A 17,257-nucleotide genomic window follows, 5' to 3' on the forward strand; every position below is an offset into this window, starting at 1 on the left:
TTTTTGAGGGACCCAGCACACAGTATGCACTCCTCATATACAGTTGTCTGCACAGAGTTGTTTCCTTTATGCAAACCTTATTTCAGGGTCTCATCCAACATCCCATTTCCCAGATAGAAAGGTTGAGACCAGAGAGGGTCTTCAAAGCTCACAGTATGAATGAGGGTGGGTCAGAACTCCACTCCCAGCTCTGCCTCTTCTGTGTGCATACTATTCTCTCTAGGTCCCTTGCAGCCTTACCCTTCATGTCTCAAGATGCCCTCTTCCGACTGAGTCCTTTATTCCTTTGTAATTCTCAGCTGGGTGTGTTTCTCTGTTCCTGCTCCCAGCAGTCATGTCTCAGCCTGGGCCCTGGGCTGCTTAGAGGCAGGACTTGAATTCTTGCCAGGCTGTGTCACCAGGAGGTCAGAGAGCTCTGATCTCCTACCTCCCTGTTTCTGTGCCAAGAAACGTTACATGACACCCTCCTGGCCCAGGCATGGAGAGGAGCCCTGGAAATAACTTCAGACAAGGCTGAGCGAGGCCCTGTTTGTGTGACACCTGAATGTTCCTGCTTTTATCTGTTACACTGTGCTTAGAGCAGCAGGTGTGGCTGCACACTTGGGAGGCCAGAGTCATCTTTACCTGCCCCACAATTTACCCATTTGGGATGTGATGAGTCCTGAGCATTCAGTGTACAAACTGTGACCCTGAACTTGTTCACAGGCCTCGCCCTTTATTTGGACAGCCTCCAGGTAGGGAGGAGGTAAGCAGGTGGCAAGGATTGGCTGGCTTAGTGTGGACCCTGGCAGGTTTTCCTGGGTCGGGGTCAGACCAAGCCTTCCCAGGAGGAGGGCAGTTGTGCAGGACAAGCCACTCTTGGCAGAAGGTGACAGGCTGGGGGTCATGGGGCTGGAGGGCCTGGCCTGGGGGTGGGAAAGGCCACTGTCCTAGGAAGCGTGGCTCCAGGAAACAAGCTAGTCTGGGAGATGAGTGGATGTCAGTAGGTAACTAACACACCAACATTCTGTGTGTGTGTCTTTCTGTCTCTCTCTGTCTCTGATTCTCCCTCTTGTCCTGACCGTCCCTCTTTGAGCCCATGTCTGCCCATTTCTGAGCCTGTCTTACCCTGTCCCCAGCACTCATCCTGCCCTTTACTCCCTTGCTCCTCTCCATCTATTTGTCTCTGCCTCACAGCTCACCATCACTGTCTCTTCTTTCATCCTCAGGAGCTCACCCTTCACCCCGTCTGCCCCACAGGATGCTGGAGCTGAGCCTATCCCGGCTGGGACTTGGGCCGGTGGCAGCCTCCCCATGGCTTCTGCTGCTGCTGATTGGGGCCTCCTGGCTCCTGGCCCGCATCCTGGCCTGGACCTACACTTTCTACAACAACTCTCGCCGCCTCCGATGTTTCCTGCAGCCCCCCAAACTAAACTGGTTCTTGGGTCACATGGACCTGGTGAGTGTGGGCAGCAGGATGGGTCTGTGGGATCAGGGTGGATGGACTTCCTGAGGGTCAGGAATGGGGCTCAGGTTTGGGGGTGGAGTCTAGGACAGCAGAGAAGCAAGGGAAGCCAGGGAGCCCCCTCTTCCTCACTCACTGGTTCCTCTGCTCTGCCATTGACACCTTCTCCACGTCCTGTCCTTCCAGCCCTAGTCTGTTTTGGGGTCCATTTCCTGCCTGACTTCCACACATTAGTGCACCTCTGAGGCTGGGTTTCACTGAGCCTGGTTTCCTGGCCTTTCTAGTCTCCATGGTGACCTTGAGGTATCCTCAAGGGTGCTGTTCAGTGTCTGCTCTGCTTGTGGTCCATTTCCTGTGTCTTTTCATTCTGGGTTACAGGTCCCACAGGAATTGGCTATCACCTCCCCACCCCCACCAAAAGACCACAGCTCCCCATACCCTCTCTGTCCCAGGATCATTTCCTCTAATCTTACCTTCCCTCCTTCCAAGATATCCCAATGGGCTCATCGCCCAACCTGGATAAAGTTCACTTTCTCTTTAAGGAGCCCTCTTAGATCTCCCCATCCTCCATGCTTGCCAACTTTGTGTCCCAGACTTTGATCTTTGAATTGGTTCTGCTTATGATTAATTAAACAGTCAGTTGTCCAATTACATATTAATCACCTTCCAGCTTGGTACTAGTTCTGGGGAGCAGACACTACAATGCCTACTCCAGGGCTGGCATACTGTAAGCATGCAAAATAAATGGTTATCTAGGTGATGAACTTGCCATTACCTTCTTCTGTCAAGGTCAAAGGAATGAGTACCCAGCTCTTCCCATCTAACAACCTGGCCAAGAAATGAGAACATGTTTTCTTTCCTGTCTGGGATGAGAACTACAACTTGAGGGAGGACTTACTGCAGTTTTACTGTTTATTATGGCACAGTTGAGAAGCCCAGAATAGGGGGCATTCCTAAGCTCACTGTGCAGATTTCCTGAGATTCTGGGTCTAGAAATGGTCTCTGCAAGCCCTGGAGGTAACAGGAATGTTACAAAATTACTTCAGTTCTGCCCTTCCCACCAAGGGGCTTGTCTGTGTGGTCTGGTCTTGATCAGTTTTCCTTCCTGGGGCCCCTCTTGCTGTGTGACCTTGGCTGAGTCAATCTCTCTCTCTGGACCAGTCTCACCAAGTGCACTGAATCCTCACCTGAGGTCCTTGGGAGAGGGGAACAAAGCACAAAAGTAAAAGTGACCTATGTTCACCTACCTAGAGTACCTGGAGCACCTGGGGACATTTGTCAAGCTTGAATGGAGCATCCTGATGGAGATGACGCTTCTCCAGGAGCATCATCTTCTTCCCATTGGGTTGCATATGGTGTCAGTTTCTTCATCTACAAGTGGCGTGATTGAAAGTCGCATCCCTAGGTTGCAGAGGAATAGACAGACAGGACGCACTCTGCACAGAGCCTAGCCAATAGAGAAGGTTTGTAGGTCTGAGTTGCTTTCCTGATTAATGTCTGTCCCTTGGAATCTGCCAGGGCTGGAAGGTCCCAGGTCTGCAGACCCTTTACCATGCAAGGAACTGGAGGCCACGTGGACCATCCAGATTATGAAAGGATGTGGGACCAAAATCTAGGGAGAAGCCCTGAGGCCACCCTGCACCCACAAACGTCCCCCATAGGGATCTCCTCCTGTAGCCACTCCTGGAACTGGAACCACTCCCAGGACATGAAAAATCTGACTTCTCAAGCCAAGGTCAGCCTCCCTATGGGTAGAGAGCCTGTCTTTTCCCTGTGTCCTGGGGTACATCCTTGGGACTTGGAGATGCTCCAGGTCCCTTCTGCCCCCAGGGAAGGAGGAAGCAGAGATTCTCTCCATCTGTACAGAATTTGACACAGTGTCCACTGCAGTGGCTCCATCTGGGAAGTGATGGCCCTTCCTTTGCTTGCAGGTCCCCCCCACGGAGCAGGGCCTGATCAACTTCACTCAGATGGCGGCCAACTACCCCCGTGGATATTTGATCTGGTTTGGCCCCATTATCCCCATGGTCGTCTTCTGCCACCCTGACATGCTCCGGAGCATCACCAATGCCTCAGGTACCCAGGCAGAGCTTGTGGTGTTGGGTGCCATGACACATCTCAGGGATTCCAGCTCCTCCTTGCTAACATTTGATGTGGCCCCTACAGGACCCTGGCCCCTCATACCCTCTTCTCTCTCAGTCATTTCCTTCTTTCTTTCATATATTTATCAACCCCCATTTCACTGTCTCCTTCTTCCTCACACTGTTATCTATACCCCAATCTGGTGCCCTGCTGAAAGATGCCCCCAATCCCAGGACTCAGATCTGGAACAAGATATCCCTGACCTGGTGTGGTTGGTCAGGAATTGGCTGGAGGGAGATGGGCTGTGGCAACCCAAGAAGAAGCAAGGTCCTCTGTCGGGGCAGGTTGGAAGTCTTTCTGGAAGAGGAGGTGCTGGAACTGGATCTGGAACAATGAACAGATATATTTGAAAGCAGAGGGTAGAGTGATGCAGTAGGCAACCATAGCATCCCAGGCCCCCTGGCAGGTCTGTACTCAGTCTCACTTATCCCCAGATTCCCAGCAATGAAAGTTTATGTCTGGTGCATGATCTGGGCTGCTATTTTTGTGACATCCACCTCTCTAATGGGTCAGTTTCTTGTCCGTATCCTGTGGCTCAGCCACTTCTAATCAGGGCCTTCCTTCTCCAGTGCCCAGGAATCTCCCTGAGGAGACTCTACCCCATCCCACCCTGGCTTCCTAACTTTGTCCCCTGCTCCTCCCATTCACAGACAGACCAGGCAAGCAGGGGAATGGAGAGCTCTGACAGAGACCTGGTTTCCGAAACCAGAATGCTGAGTGACTCTGGGAAGGGCCCTAGCTCTCTCTGGCCTGCTGAAGTTTCTTTCAACTGTTAGTGATGGAAACTCAACCCTGTATGATCTATACAAAGAAAGGATATCAATTGATCATAAATTCCAAGGAAAGTGTCTTCAGGACAGCTGGATCTGGGTCTTAAAATGTCATCAGAAATGTTTTCATCATTTAGTTCTGTGTTCATCTGTGATGGCTTCCCTCTTTTCCTGGTTAGATTGAATCCCCCAAGCTCAACCCCCATGGAAAAGTGAACTCATTAAATACGGTTTTAGAAAAAGCTGAATGTTCCCTTTAATTTGCCTGGCCTGGGTCATAGGACCAATTCCCGTGTTCCTGAGAGTCTGATTGCATGTCTTGGCAGGCACAGGGTTATCTGAGCTATTGTTTTAGCGCTCAAAGCAGTTCAGTGGTTAAGAACTCAGACCCTGGATTCAGGCACACCTGGGCTCACGTGTCAGGCGTAGCATCTGTGAGACTGTGGGCAAGTCATTTCTTTATTCAGAGCCTCAGTTTCCTTATCCGGCATATGGGGGTGGAAGAGAAATAAGTTGAACATGGTGTTTGGGATCCACACAAGGAAAAATCCTTTCTGTCCCTGCATCTGAAGGGGCATCCAAATGTCCTTTATGGAGGGTATGGGGAAGGAGCCTGAGAAAGCGTGACGACAGAGGAGCAGCTGCTGAAATTGATTCATGGCTTCAGGTATGGCTCTCTGCCCTACAAGTGCTTCCCTCTGGCAGCCTAGAAGAGTGTGAATTAGGTCCTGTTTGTTCCTCTCCAGATTCAGAGCTGAGAGGAAGGTCTGTACACACAGGGCCTGGCCAGCACCTATGGGGACGTGTGCTGCAGGTGGATGGGGCCCTGGCACGCGATCATCCGCATCTTCCACCCCACCCACATCAAGACTGTGCTCTTTGCTCCAGGTAGACTCTTGGCCACAGCTTGTCCCCGGTCATGGTCTGTGTTGCCTCTAATTGGGCAGGTGACCATGATGCAGACAGTGGGGGTGTGTGGCCAGGGTACCACTGTTTTTCACTGCAGACTCCCACCTGCCTGACCTCCGGTCATGTCTGTGCAGTGTCTGCTGTGTGACAACATGGATTCTGGTTACAACTGGTGTATGTTATACCTGGTGACACCTAGTATATTTTATACCTGAGCTCAGAGATGTTCTCAGTCATGTCTGGAGCTCAGCTGTGGCCAAGGACATTTGAGGCATCAAGGAGTCTCTCTGGTTCTTATCTGAGATGTCGTTAAAAATGGTCTGGTTCTCCTGTTGATCACTCCTGGGCCACATGTGGGGTTTGCCTCGGGTCTGGGGCTCACAGTCACTTTGAGAAATGCCTGAGACCTTCTGTTTTGGGTCTTAAGGTATGCCTGGATCACACTTGGTTCATGTCTGTGAGATCAGTGTATTCAAGTCCTGTCTGGAGCCTGCCTGGGGCACCCTGGAATCAGGTCAGATGGTCTTCAGGTCCATGGCAGAGCTGTTGCATCATGTCAGGTTGTGTCATGAATGTTGCGGCCATGTCAGGGCATGTTAACACATGGGGCCATGTCACATGTCTCAGGAGAGGTCATATTGCTGGGGCAGGTGAGGTGTCCTTGGTCCTTGTAAAGGTGTTTTGTAGAGGGCTGGGTTTTGCTTCCATGTAAGAACATGTTGGACTCTGTAGGCTATGTCAAGTAATGTTGGGGCATGTTGTGTCATTCTGGGGTATGCCTAAACACATTGAGTTGTGTCTATGGGCTCTGCCTTTGCTCTGTTTTGTGCTGTGGCCTGGTCTGGTCCCTTCTCCCCCCCGCTCGGCCCCCCCCACACCAGTTTCCTGTGCTCTTGGTTCTATTTTGCTATGTTGGGGTTGGAAAGGGAATGCAGATTCCTGGCTGGAAGCCTCCGCCCCCAATCAAAAGTCCCTTTTCTCCCCATCTACCTGGCCCCTGATTGTCTTTATTCATTTCAGCTGCCATTGCACCCAAGGACATGCAGTTCTATGGCACACTGAAACCCTGGCTTGGTGAGTAACTGTGAGTGAAGGGGATTGGGGACGACTTCGGGGACCCAGGGGAAGGTCTTCCTTTACCCACTCCCTGTGGCTGTCTCTGCTAGGTGATGGGCTCCTGCTGAGTGCTGGAGACAAGTGGAGCAGCCACCGTCATCTGCTGACACCCGCCTTCCACTTCAACATCCTGAAGCCCTATATAAGGATTTTCACCAAGAGCGCAGACATCATGCACGTGAGTCTCTTGAACCCAGGGTCCCAGCTGGAGTCTTGAGGATAACGGGGACTCAGGAACATCTTGTCTGGAATTCTGCTTCTTCCAGTTAACTTTGAGGCCATTGTTCTTCCTTCTGAACCTTAGTTTCCTTGGCTGATAAATAAGTATAATGTGAGCCTTGCCTTGCAAAGTAGTCAACATAATGTAACGGAGCCACGTTCCTGGCACATAGTAGGTGTTCAGAATGTGTTAGTTTCTTTTTTTCTTCACAGAAGCCTTGGAATCTTGAGACATATTTTAGGAAAATAATGAATGGTGTATAGTAGTTATTCTGGAGTAACAAATCACTTAAAAACAATAACATGAAAGTGAAAACTGCTCAGTTGTGTCTGTCTCTTTGGGACCCACTGGACTACACAGTCCATGGACTTCTCCAGGCCAGAATACTGGAGTGGGTAGCCTTTCCCTTCTCAGCTGATCTTGGATTGTTTCACCCAGGTCAAATGGACTTCCTTTTATGAGATTCTCTCCCTAGAAGACATTTCAGGTTTGTTCACTGCAGAAGCAATGTTCTAACAGACGGAGAAGAAACTGCAATGTCCTTTTATTTTTTTTTAAATTGGAGTTTAATTGCTTTACAATGTTGTGTTGGTTTCTGCCATACAGCAATGCTAATCATTCATATATAGCAGCTTCCCCCAGCTATCTATTTTACACATAATAGTATATATATACGTCAGTGCTTTGTCAATTATTTCCACCCCCTCTTCTCCCTGCTGTGTTCAAGAGTCCATTCTCTATATCTGAATCTCCATTCCTGCCCTGTAATTAGGTTCATTGGTGCCATTTTTCTAGATTCCATGAAAAGTCAAAGTGTTAGTCTCTCAGTTGTATCCAATTCTTTATGACCCCATGGACGGTAGCCTACAGGCTCCTCTGTCCATGGAACTCTACAGGCAAGAATACTGGAGTGGGTTACCATTCCCTTCTCCAGGGGTCTCCCTGACCCAGGGATTGAACCTGAGTCTTCTCGCATTGAAGGCAGATTCTTTAATGTTTGAGCCACCAGGGAAGAAAATTCTATATATATATATATAATACAAAATATTTGTTTTTCTCCTGGCCAATATAAGACTTACTTCACTCTGTGTAACAATCTCTAGGTTCATTCACCTCAGTACAACTGATACACATTTGTTCCTTTTGATGACTAAGTACATTGTACCTATGTACATATGTACCACAACTTTTTTATCCATTCATCTGTCAATGGGCATCTAGGTTGTTTCCATATCCTGTCTATTGTAAATAGTGCAGCAACGAACATTAGGGTACATGTGACTTTTTGAACTATGATTTTTCTCAAGATATTTGCTTAGTATTCCTGGTTTTCTAAGAAATCTCCACACTGCTCTCCGTGGTGGCTGTATCAATGTATAGTCACACCAATAGTGCAAGAGGATTTCTTTTTCTCCACATCCTCTCCAGCATTTACTGCTTGAAAATCTTTGATGATGTAAGTTCTAACTGGTGTGAGGTGACACCTCATTTTCATTTTGACTTTCGTTTCTCTAACAATGAGCAATAATGAGCACCTTTTCATGTGCTTATTGGCCACCTGTGTGCTTTTGGAGAAATTTCCCTTGAAATTTCTGCCCATTTTTTGATTGTGTTGTTTGTTTTTCTGATATTGAGCTGCATGGGCTGCTTGTTTATTTTGGAGATTAATTCTTTGTCAGTTTCTTTATTTGCAATTATTTTCTGCCATTCTGAGGGTTGTGTTTTCACATTGTACTAGATGGACCTAATTGATATATACAGGACGACCCTTCCAAAAGCAACACAATACTTTTTTTTTTTCCTTCAAGTGCATATGTGACCCAGGATAGATCACATCTTGGGTCACAAACCAAGCCTTGGTAAATTTAAGAAAATTGAAATTGTATCAAGCATTTTTTCTGACCCCTATGTTATGTGGTTAGATATCAATTATAGGAAAAAACTGCAAAAAACACAAACACAATCAAAGGTACCTAGAAACAAATGACATTGAAAACACGACAACTCAAAATCTATAGGATGCAGCAAAAACAGTTCTAAGAACTGCTTTTCAAGCCTACCTCAAAAAACAAGAAAAATATCAAATAATAAAATAAACAACCTAACGTTACACCTAAAGCAAATAGAAAGGAAGAACAACAAACCCCCAAAGTTAGTGGAAGGAAAGAAATCATAAAGATTGGAGCTGAAATAAAAAAGAAATGAATAAAAAAGTACCAAAGAGCAACAAAACTAAAGGTGATTCTTTGAGAAGATAAATAAAATTGATAAACCATTAGCCAGACTTCTCAGGAAAGAAGAGGGAAGACTCAAATTGATAAAATTAGAATTGAAAAAAAGTTACAACAGACAATGCAGAAATGCAATGCCTTTTGGGGTCTTGGTTTGGGGTACCCTGAAAGTGAAAGCCACTCAGTTGTGCCCGACTCTTTGCAACCCCATGGTCTGTACAGTCCATGGAATTCTCTAGGCCAGAATACTGGATTGGGTAGCCTTTTCCTTCTCCAGGGGATCTTCCTAACCCAGGGATTGAACCCAGGTCTCCCACATTGCAGGCGGATTCTTTACCAGCTGAGCCACAAGGGAAGCCCAAGAACACGGGAGTGGGTAGCCTATCCCTTCTCCAGTGGATCTTCCCAACCCAGGAATCAAACTGGGGTCTCCTGCATTGCAGGTGTATTCTTTACCAACCGAACTATCAGGGAAGCCTATGGGGCACCCTAGTCATCATTTTTTCAGGTTATTAGCCAAAGCAGGTACAAGGCCAACTTAGAATCAAAGGATGGTGAAATAAGCTCCACATCCTATTATAATCTACTGAAAAATCACATTGCAAAGGGCATATATGTATAAATGGAATTGAAGAACTAAAGTAAAGGATTTTGTGAGGTGCTTGGGATTTTTCTATACTTGCAAACTGACAAGTGAACTTGTTACTGTTTCATGGATTCTGCCATTAGACACGAGAGTCCTGAGTCACAGACAAAGGATAATCTATTACTCTTGGTTCAGTAAATGGCATGTGCTTCCTGTTGGTTTGTATTCTTCCTCCAAGTAATCGAATTCCATGAGGATGACACAGGTGGGCTTCAACTGGTGCCTGCTCATGTAGTATGTTGTATTACAGTGAGGAGAAATACTAGGTTTAGAGACTCTATGACTTTTAGAACTAGAGGCAAGCCTGATATTTTCCCAGGAGGACACATTATCTCACTCCTCAATGTTGTTTACTACAAATGAAACTCTGAGAAATGGCCCAGGTAAAGAACATCAGAGTCTTCCAATTTTTTTAGTGTACTAAGCAAGAATATGCAGGGATAATTAAGGCCCATGGAGGACTACCTTTCTCAACATAGGATGCAGTTTCCTAGTCAGCTTTTAACAATGAATATGATGAAAGCAAGATTTATTGAGCATTGGATTCATGTCATAAATTGATCAAGAAAATATAGAGAGCAGAAGGCTGAGTCAGCATTTAAATCCAGGTCTCTTGACTTCCAGCGATGAGAACTTCATGTTCTACAAGTAACAGCTTGCACTTCCACTCAAGCCTGATGCTCCCTGGGGATGGTCCTGGAGCCAAGAGGCAGGGTCTTAGGGTAGTCCACCCAGGTGGTTGTGAAGGGGCCCCAGCTCTGTCTCCTTCTCTGACCAGGCCAAGTGGGAGCGCCTGGTCACAGAGGGCCACACCCATCTGGACATGTTTGAACACATCAGCCTCCTGACCCTGGACAGTCTGCAGAAATGTGTCTTCAGTTTTGACAGCAATTGCCAAGAGTGAGTTTCATGGCTGGGCCTGGGAACATGAGTCATAGACCCAAGGTAGTAGATGGGGGAGGGAGGACTGACCAGGGCAATTGGAAGGGCCTTCCTGGAGGAGGTGGCTCAGAGCTGGACAATCCAGAACAGGAAATGGAAAGAGAAGGAGCTATTCTTTCAGGTAGGTAGAACCCTTTGATAAAGGCCAGGAGGGTAGGATGAGAAAAGTATGTGCAACAGTGAGGAGACCCCATGAAAATAAGGTTGGAGGAGTGAGAAGGTAATATCTTAAGGGAATTCTGAAGTCAGGCTAAGAAGATATGAACTTTATCTGAGGTTTCCTGGGAGCTATGGAAGGTGTTTGAGCACATGAAGGTCTTGGTTAAAGTTGAGTTTGGACACCTGACTCAAGCGAATCCAATAGTCATGTAGACACTGGATGGGGTTGACATTGGATGTAAGGAGACTAAGGAAGGGACTGGGCCATTGACCAGCTGGGAAAGGATAAGGTCTGAGCCGAGTGGACAGTATGGGGAAGGAGAAGGGGCAGACACTGGGTGAGAGATAAAGGAGAGAAGCATGGTATCTAAGCTGTGCTCTGGGTGCCTGGGGCATGGAGTCAGCTCACTGAGATAGGATGTGGGTTGAGAAGAGTCTGGAGAGTCACATCTTCTGGCTCATCCCCCACACTGTATCTGTGGGTCATCTGTAATTGGAGCATCAATTCCTGAAGGGAGGTAGACACCAGCTTCTGGGCTTCAGGTTTTAAGTTGTTGCCTCCCTTATGCTCTCTTCCTCAGAAAGCCCAGCGAATATATCACCGCCATCTTGGAGCTCAGTGCTCTTGTGTCAAAAAGAAACCAACAGATCTTCCTGGACATGGACTTCCTGTACTATCTCACCTCAGATGGGCGGCGCTTCCGCAAGGCCTGCCGCCTGGTGCATGACTTCACAGATGCCGTCATTCAGGAGCGGCGCCGCACTCTCCCCAAGGAGAATACTGATGACTTCCTCAAGGCCAAGGCAAAGACCAAGACTTTGGACTTCATTGATGTGCTTCTGCTGACCAAGGTGGGTTCCTCTGGGATCTGAGTTCAGGAGGTAGAAGGGACTTTGATCTGATCAAATAATTTGAATGGGATGCAGAGGGTCCTGGGGAGCCGTGGAAGGTGCTTGTAGAAGGGAGGGGTGGGTCAGGGATGTTTTAGAGATGATCATGTGCAATATAGCCTGTAGGGGACTCCTAAGTCTGAAACTGTGAAGGGCCTGTGATTTGACTCTAATGCAAACTGATAAGTCAGTCTACCACTAAGGTAGATTCTACATGTATGTACAGAATCTATATATATATATACAGAATCCTGGAGCAGAGCAGCACATTTATTTCTCATAGCTGTAATAGTAGCCTGAGTTGAATTGTAGCTCTGGCTCCCCATTCCCAAATGCCTATGAGGGCACCGTGATGCTTTTTTTTGTATATCAGCCATGCTTGGATCACAATACTAGTACCTCTAGATTTTGACATTTGGAACTTATAGAGGGCAATTGATACATCAGCCCCTTTCTCCCTATGGAGAGAGGGAGAGAGGGACTGGAAGAAAGATTATTCTGGAGCTTAAACAAATACTCTGGTAAGAAGGCAAATTCTATAGGTTCTATACTTTTATAACCCAGGTTGTAATCCAGGTTTCCAGAAACTTTTTGCATAAATCCCCTGTCATGTATAAACATGAAAATATTTTCAGATCACTGATTCCTCTCACCAGGGACAACACAGTAGAGAAAGATGTTAAGGAGGAGGCCTATGGAATACGGCCTCTACTTACAAGCTGAGCAAAGGATTTCTAGGGCTTCAGGTTGGGATTGGGTTCCTATATGCAGTTTTAGAGATTGTCTCATGTTAGACTCAGGGGTCCTCAGCATTAATGTGATTCTGGGGATCTTGCTTTCTCTGCAGGATGAAGATGGGAAGGGATTGTCAGACGAAGATGTCCGGGCTGAAGCTGACACCTTCATGTTTGAGGGTGAGGGTCCCAGTGTGGGGCTACAGAAAGGGAGGGAACTTGCTGAATTGACCCTGGGCTACCCCATTTCTCCCCATCCTCCCCATGGGCCTTAATGCAAGGGAGCTGCCCGCACTCTAGTACTGAAGTAACCCAGAGACCCAAGGGTTTCTGTATGTCCCTCAGGCCATGATGCCACAGCCATTGGCCTCTCCTGAGTCCTACACAACCTTGCAAAGCACTCAGAATACAAGGAAAGGGCAGAGTCTCTCTATCCAACGGACTTGTTGTGTGGATCCTGGGCTACCTCATCCCTACCAATTCCCCCATGGTCCTTACTGTGAGGGTGCTGTTCACTTTTGGTGCTGAAGTAGCCCAGAGATCCAGGTCTTTCTGGATGCTACTCAGGCCATGACACCACAGCCAGTGGTCTCTCCTGGATCCTGTACAACCTCGCAAAGCACCCAGAATACCAGGAGCGCTGCCGGCAAGAGGTGCGAGACCTTCTGAGAGACCGTGAGTCTAAAGAGATTGAATGGTGAGTTCAAAACCTCATGGCCTTTTTCTGAACCCCTCTCCTTGGCTCTGCTCCCTGGTTGGGGAAGAGAGAAAATCTTTTTGTTGATTCTTTCACTTAGTGGGAATAGGAACAGAGCCCAGGGGCAAGATCTAGTACTCAGCATGGAGAGCAGGGCAAGCTGGTTCTTGGGACAAAAATTTGGTTTCTGAGATAATTTCCAACAATGTGTGAGGACAGATGATGACATTTGGCACATATTCAGTAAGTGAACTTCCCCTCCACTCCCTTAATTTTCTCTCTGAAATCACATGTTTTCAAACATCTTCACTAAGTGTTTCCTCATCTCCTTCCCCCTCTAGTTCCTCATATTATTTAGTCCAGGATTCAGAAGGATCATCTAGGGAATAAAGTATTCAGCTCTTGTCCAGAGACACCCGCATCTTTCTCCACCCAGTCCCCATTTAGTAAACTCTGCCACCCTGCCTCCCCATCCCCAGTTCTATACCATCTCCAATTATTTCCAGCTTCTTTGTTGTCCTGGAGATTCAGAAAGGTCCCAGATGCCCCCAGTCTTTGCCTTCCAGGAGCTCCCAGCCTGGTGGAGGCATAGTTTCAAGTCAAGACACTTCCAGTGTCCTGGAGTTTAGGCTAAGAGGGACAAAGTCAAGGGTGGAAAAAAGTGCCTCAGCTGAGACCCTGAACATTGGTGAGTAGATATTTGGGTGCATTTGAGACACAATTAGGTCAGGAAGACAGCAGGGAATAAATTAAGAACTAGGAGGAAGGGAGAAGAGAGAGAGAAAGGAAGGAGGGAGAGAGGCGGTTGTTGTGAATATATAATTGACCTGTGGGGAGCATATTATTTCATAATATTAATACACAGTATCCCAGAGTGTGAAGCAGATATCCATCTTTAGATATCCAAGTAACCTCCAGGCTTTTAATGGAGCCTAAAATTTTAGCATAGAGATCATAGTCACATGTTAAATTAACCCTTAGATACCTTTGTTGCTGTGGTAAACCATATATTTTATATGGATTGAAAAACATTTATAAGTTTATTTGGGTAATACACATTCATATTTCTTCATAAATTGAATTCAGATACTTTATATTATGGAGATGGGAATGGCAACCCACTCCAGTATACTTGCCTGGAGAATCCCATGGACAAGGAGGTTGGCGAGCTACAGTCCATGGAGTGTCAGAGTCGGACACGACTGAGATACCAACACATGCACACACACACACACCTTGTATCATCACCATCATCTTTTCTTTTATTATCTCTTCTAACTGATTGCTATTTCTAATAGAAAAACTAATAATTTATGGATAAAGCTTTCTTGTCCATAGCAAACAACAGCAAATGCTAAATATTTAGTCTCTTATCATTAGGAAAAATAAAGGTTGTTTAATAAAAGCTCTGGGTCAAAAAAAATAAAATAAAATAAAAGCTCTGGGTCAACTGGGGATGTATACGGAGAAAAATTAAGTCATCCTGCTTCTTGGGTCTTATAAGAAAATAACATCCACACGAATCAAAGATTTAAATGAAAAATAAAGAAGTCTTAAAGTCTGTAGGATAAACCATGAAAAGTTATTTTCTAGCTCCAGAGTGTGGAAGGCCCTGTTTTTGACACAAATTCCAAGAGATGTATAAGACATTGTTATACGTTACTTGAAATGAACAGCAGTGTGTATGGTATTCAGTATGCTACTATATATTTTTTTTTAATGCAAAAAGGTACCTCTGGAAGGATACATAAAAAATAATCACTAGGAAAACTGAGGAGGGGAAGTGAATGCTGTTGGACAATAGAGGGTTTGTCTTGAAGTTTCCAGTTTTGAGCTAGTTAACTGTATCAGCTATGAAGAATTTAAATCACCACACAGAAGGGGGGGATTTAAAAAAAAGAATTCAGTCCCCCCCCTTACTGGATCTTGTCTTCAATGTTTATAAAAGTTTTTCAGTGAATTCTCTTGTTTTCTAAATATAAAATCACTATCTGCCAAAAATGACACATTTAACCCACATTTCAAATGGCATTACTCTCCTCCTCCCGTCCCCCACCATAAGTGTATTAGCTAGCATCTCTAGTCCTGTAGTTACATAAGAGTGAACACTGGATCTGTTTCTTACTCATTTGTCTTCTGATTTTGTGGTCCTGCCATAAAAATGTTTTATATTTACAAAATTGTAGAAGTTTCTATGGTTGACTTTTAGGTGAGTTGTTTAGAAAATCTAAAAATATCTGGCTGAGTTTCTTCTAGTATGTTTTGGATCCTGCATTTCTTCTTTCCTTCTTTCTTTCTTAAAACTCATACTGAGTCATGATGGTCAAAGAAAGAGCCGTATATATTCATGTATATGACTTAATCAATTTGGAGATATTTTATCCATCTGTGATTTTGTTTTAGGAAGAAGAATCTTAAGGAATAGTCAAAGGGCTGAGGAGTGTCTCTGTTTTTGTTCCCTGGATAATTGTCATGAGGTTTCCGTAGGGACGACCTGGCCCAGTTGCCCTTCCTGACCATGTGCATCAAGGAGAGTCTGCGGTTGCACCCCCCTGTCACCAGTATCTCTCGCCGCTGTACCCAGGACATTGTGCTCCCAGATGGCCGGGTCATCCCCAAAGGTGCCCACAATGACTAGGGGAGGAGTTTCCTGGTGAGAAAGAGGGGCCGATAAGGCAGGGAGGACCTAGTCCTGACTGGTACCTCCTATTCCACAGGTGTTGTCTGCCTCATTGATATTTTCGGGACCCACCACAACCCATCTGTGTGGCCAGACCCTGAGGTGATGCCTCTCCCACACCCTACCTCTATCATCTTTGTCCATTCCCCTTTGGGGACCCAAAGAGGGCACAGGGTTCTGGCAAATCAGACATCACTCCCTCCCCATTATACACACATCTGCCTCTCCAAGGATGGACGTCCTGGGAGATACCACCCAGTAACCCTGTCTCATCTTCCTCCCAGGTCTATGACCCCTTCCGCTTCGACCCAGAAAACATCAAAGGGAGGTCACCTCTGGCTTTTATTCCCTTCTCAGCAGGTCCCAGGTGAGGGCATTGGGCACCTGAGGTGGGAATGCAGTGCTTGGGGTGGCAGCATCTGGGACTGAGATTCCAGGCATGACTGTCATGCAGGGAGGTGGGGAAAATGAAGATGGTCAGAGTTCTGTCTTTCCTTCCCTCCCCTGCCCTGGAGGTGACAGATAAACGTTTGGGGAATGGAGGTGGGCCCAAGGAGGGGCCTGCAGTGTGCTCAGAGCCCTTTCCCCCGCATCTGTGTTCAGAACTGGAATCTGGACCAGGCCCAGGGGATATGCAAACCCATGTCGGGGGTCCCAGGCATTGTTAGACTTCTCTGTCTCTGCAGATGGGGATGGGGGTTGTGGGCCAGATTTCCGGCTTGGTGAGGCTGGGATGAAGGTACAGGGAGTAGTCAGAGCCACCACTCCTGCCTGTAGGAACTGCATTGGGCAGACATTCGCCATGACTGAGATGAAAGTGATCTTGGCGCTCACCTTGCTGCGTTTCCGCTTTCTGCCGGACAAGGAGCCGTGCCGAAAGCCAGAGCTAATCCTGCGCACTGAGGGCGGACTCTGGCTGCGGGTGGAGCCGCTGAACGCAGGCCAGCAATGATCCAGCACCTTCTCTCCTGGGATTCTCCCTGACCCTAGACACCTCACTTGGCAGATTGGAAATCAAACTTCGTGGCCACCTCTGCCCTAGTCTAGTCAAGAGACAGCAAGGAGCACATGGGGTCTGCTAGGTTCCAGGCAGGTGGGGGTTGCTGTAAACCTGGTGGCCTTTAGCGGGGCAGCTCAGGGGGAACTTGGATTCCAAGTGTAAGACTATTCATTAGGGAAGTCCAACTGCTTGATGCAGAGAGTGTCAGATGACCTTGGATTTGCTCCCTGCCATGGCAATGTAAAGGTCACCTTCCCAGTCTGCCACTTACTAGTTGTTTGGCTTGAGAAAATTGTTTACCTCTCAGTTCTTTATTACATAATTGTAGCCACTTTACTGGGCTGTTGGGGAGACTGAATAAACAAGAATATGCAAAATGACTGACTCAGTATGTAGTAAACATTAGTAATCGATAAGGGTTCATTTCCTCACTTCTTTCTGCATTGATTTCTTAAATTTAAAATGTTTTAAAGTCATCATCAGTTCAGTTCAGTTCAGTCACTCAGTCGTGTCCGACTCTTTGCGACCCCATGAATTGTAGCATGCCAGGCCTCCCTGTCCATCACCAACTCCTGAAGTCTACCCAAACCCATGTCCATCAAGTCTGTGATGCCATCCAACCATCTCATCCTCTGTTGTCCCCTTCTCCTCCTGCCCCTAATCCTACCCAGCATTA

General features: G+C 46.8%; 1 protein-coding gene across 5 annotated transcripts; it reads left to right on the plus strand.

The window, feature by feature from the left end:
* Positions 1 to 810: 810 nt before the first annotated feature.
* LOC145509098 (prostaglandin E2 omega-hydroxylase CYP4F21-like) lies at positions 811 to 16,958 on the plus strand. Of its 5 annotated transcripts, none has more exons than XM_081497046.1 (13): positions 817 to 986; positions 1,209 to 1,438; positions 3,376 to 3,520; positions 6,286 to 6,339; positions 6,432 to 6,559; positions 10,257 to 10,378; positions 11,161 to 11,431; positions 12,318 to 12,384; positions 12,772 to 12,901; positions 15,389 to 15,522; positions 15,619 to 15,683; positions 15,866 to 15,948; positions 16,359 to 16,958. In XM_081497046.1, exons 1-13 carry the CDS (start codon positions 977 to 979, stop codon positions 16,531 to 16,533), a joined length of 1,614 nt encoding a protein of 537 aa, XP_081353172.1. In that variant the 5' UTR covers positions 817 to 976; the 3' UTR covers positions 16,534 to 16,958. The 5 variants fall into 5 exon arrangements, with proteins under 5 accessions (XP_081353176.1, XP_081353172.1, XP_081353174.1 ...); XM_081497048.1 differs by having other exon boundaries at positions 817 to 868; positions 1,240 to 1,438; XM_081497047.1 differs by having other exon boundaries at positions 834 to 986; positions 1,240 to 1,438.
* Positions 16,959 to 17,257: the final 299 nt, after the last annotated feature.

The sequence above is a fragment of the Giraffa tippelskirchi genome, chromosome 6 (genome assembly GCF_054371585.1).
Source record: "Giraffa tippelskirchi isolate mGirTip1 chromosome 6, T2T-mGirTip1v1.2.pri, whole genome shotgun sequence".
NCBI classification, from domain to species: domain Eukaryota; kingdom Metazoa; phylum Chordata; class Mammalia; order Artiodactyla; family Giraffidae; genus Giraffa; species Giraffa tippelskirchi.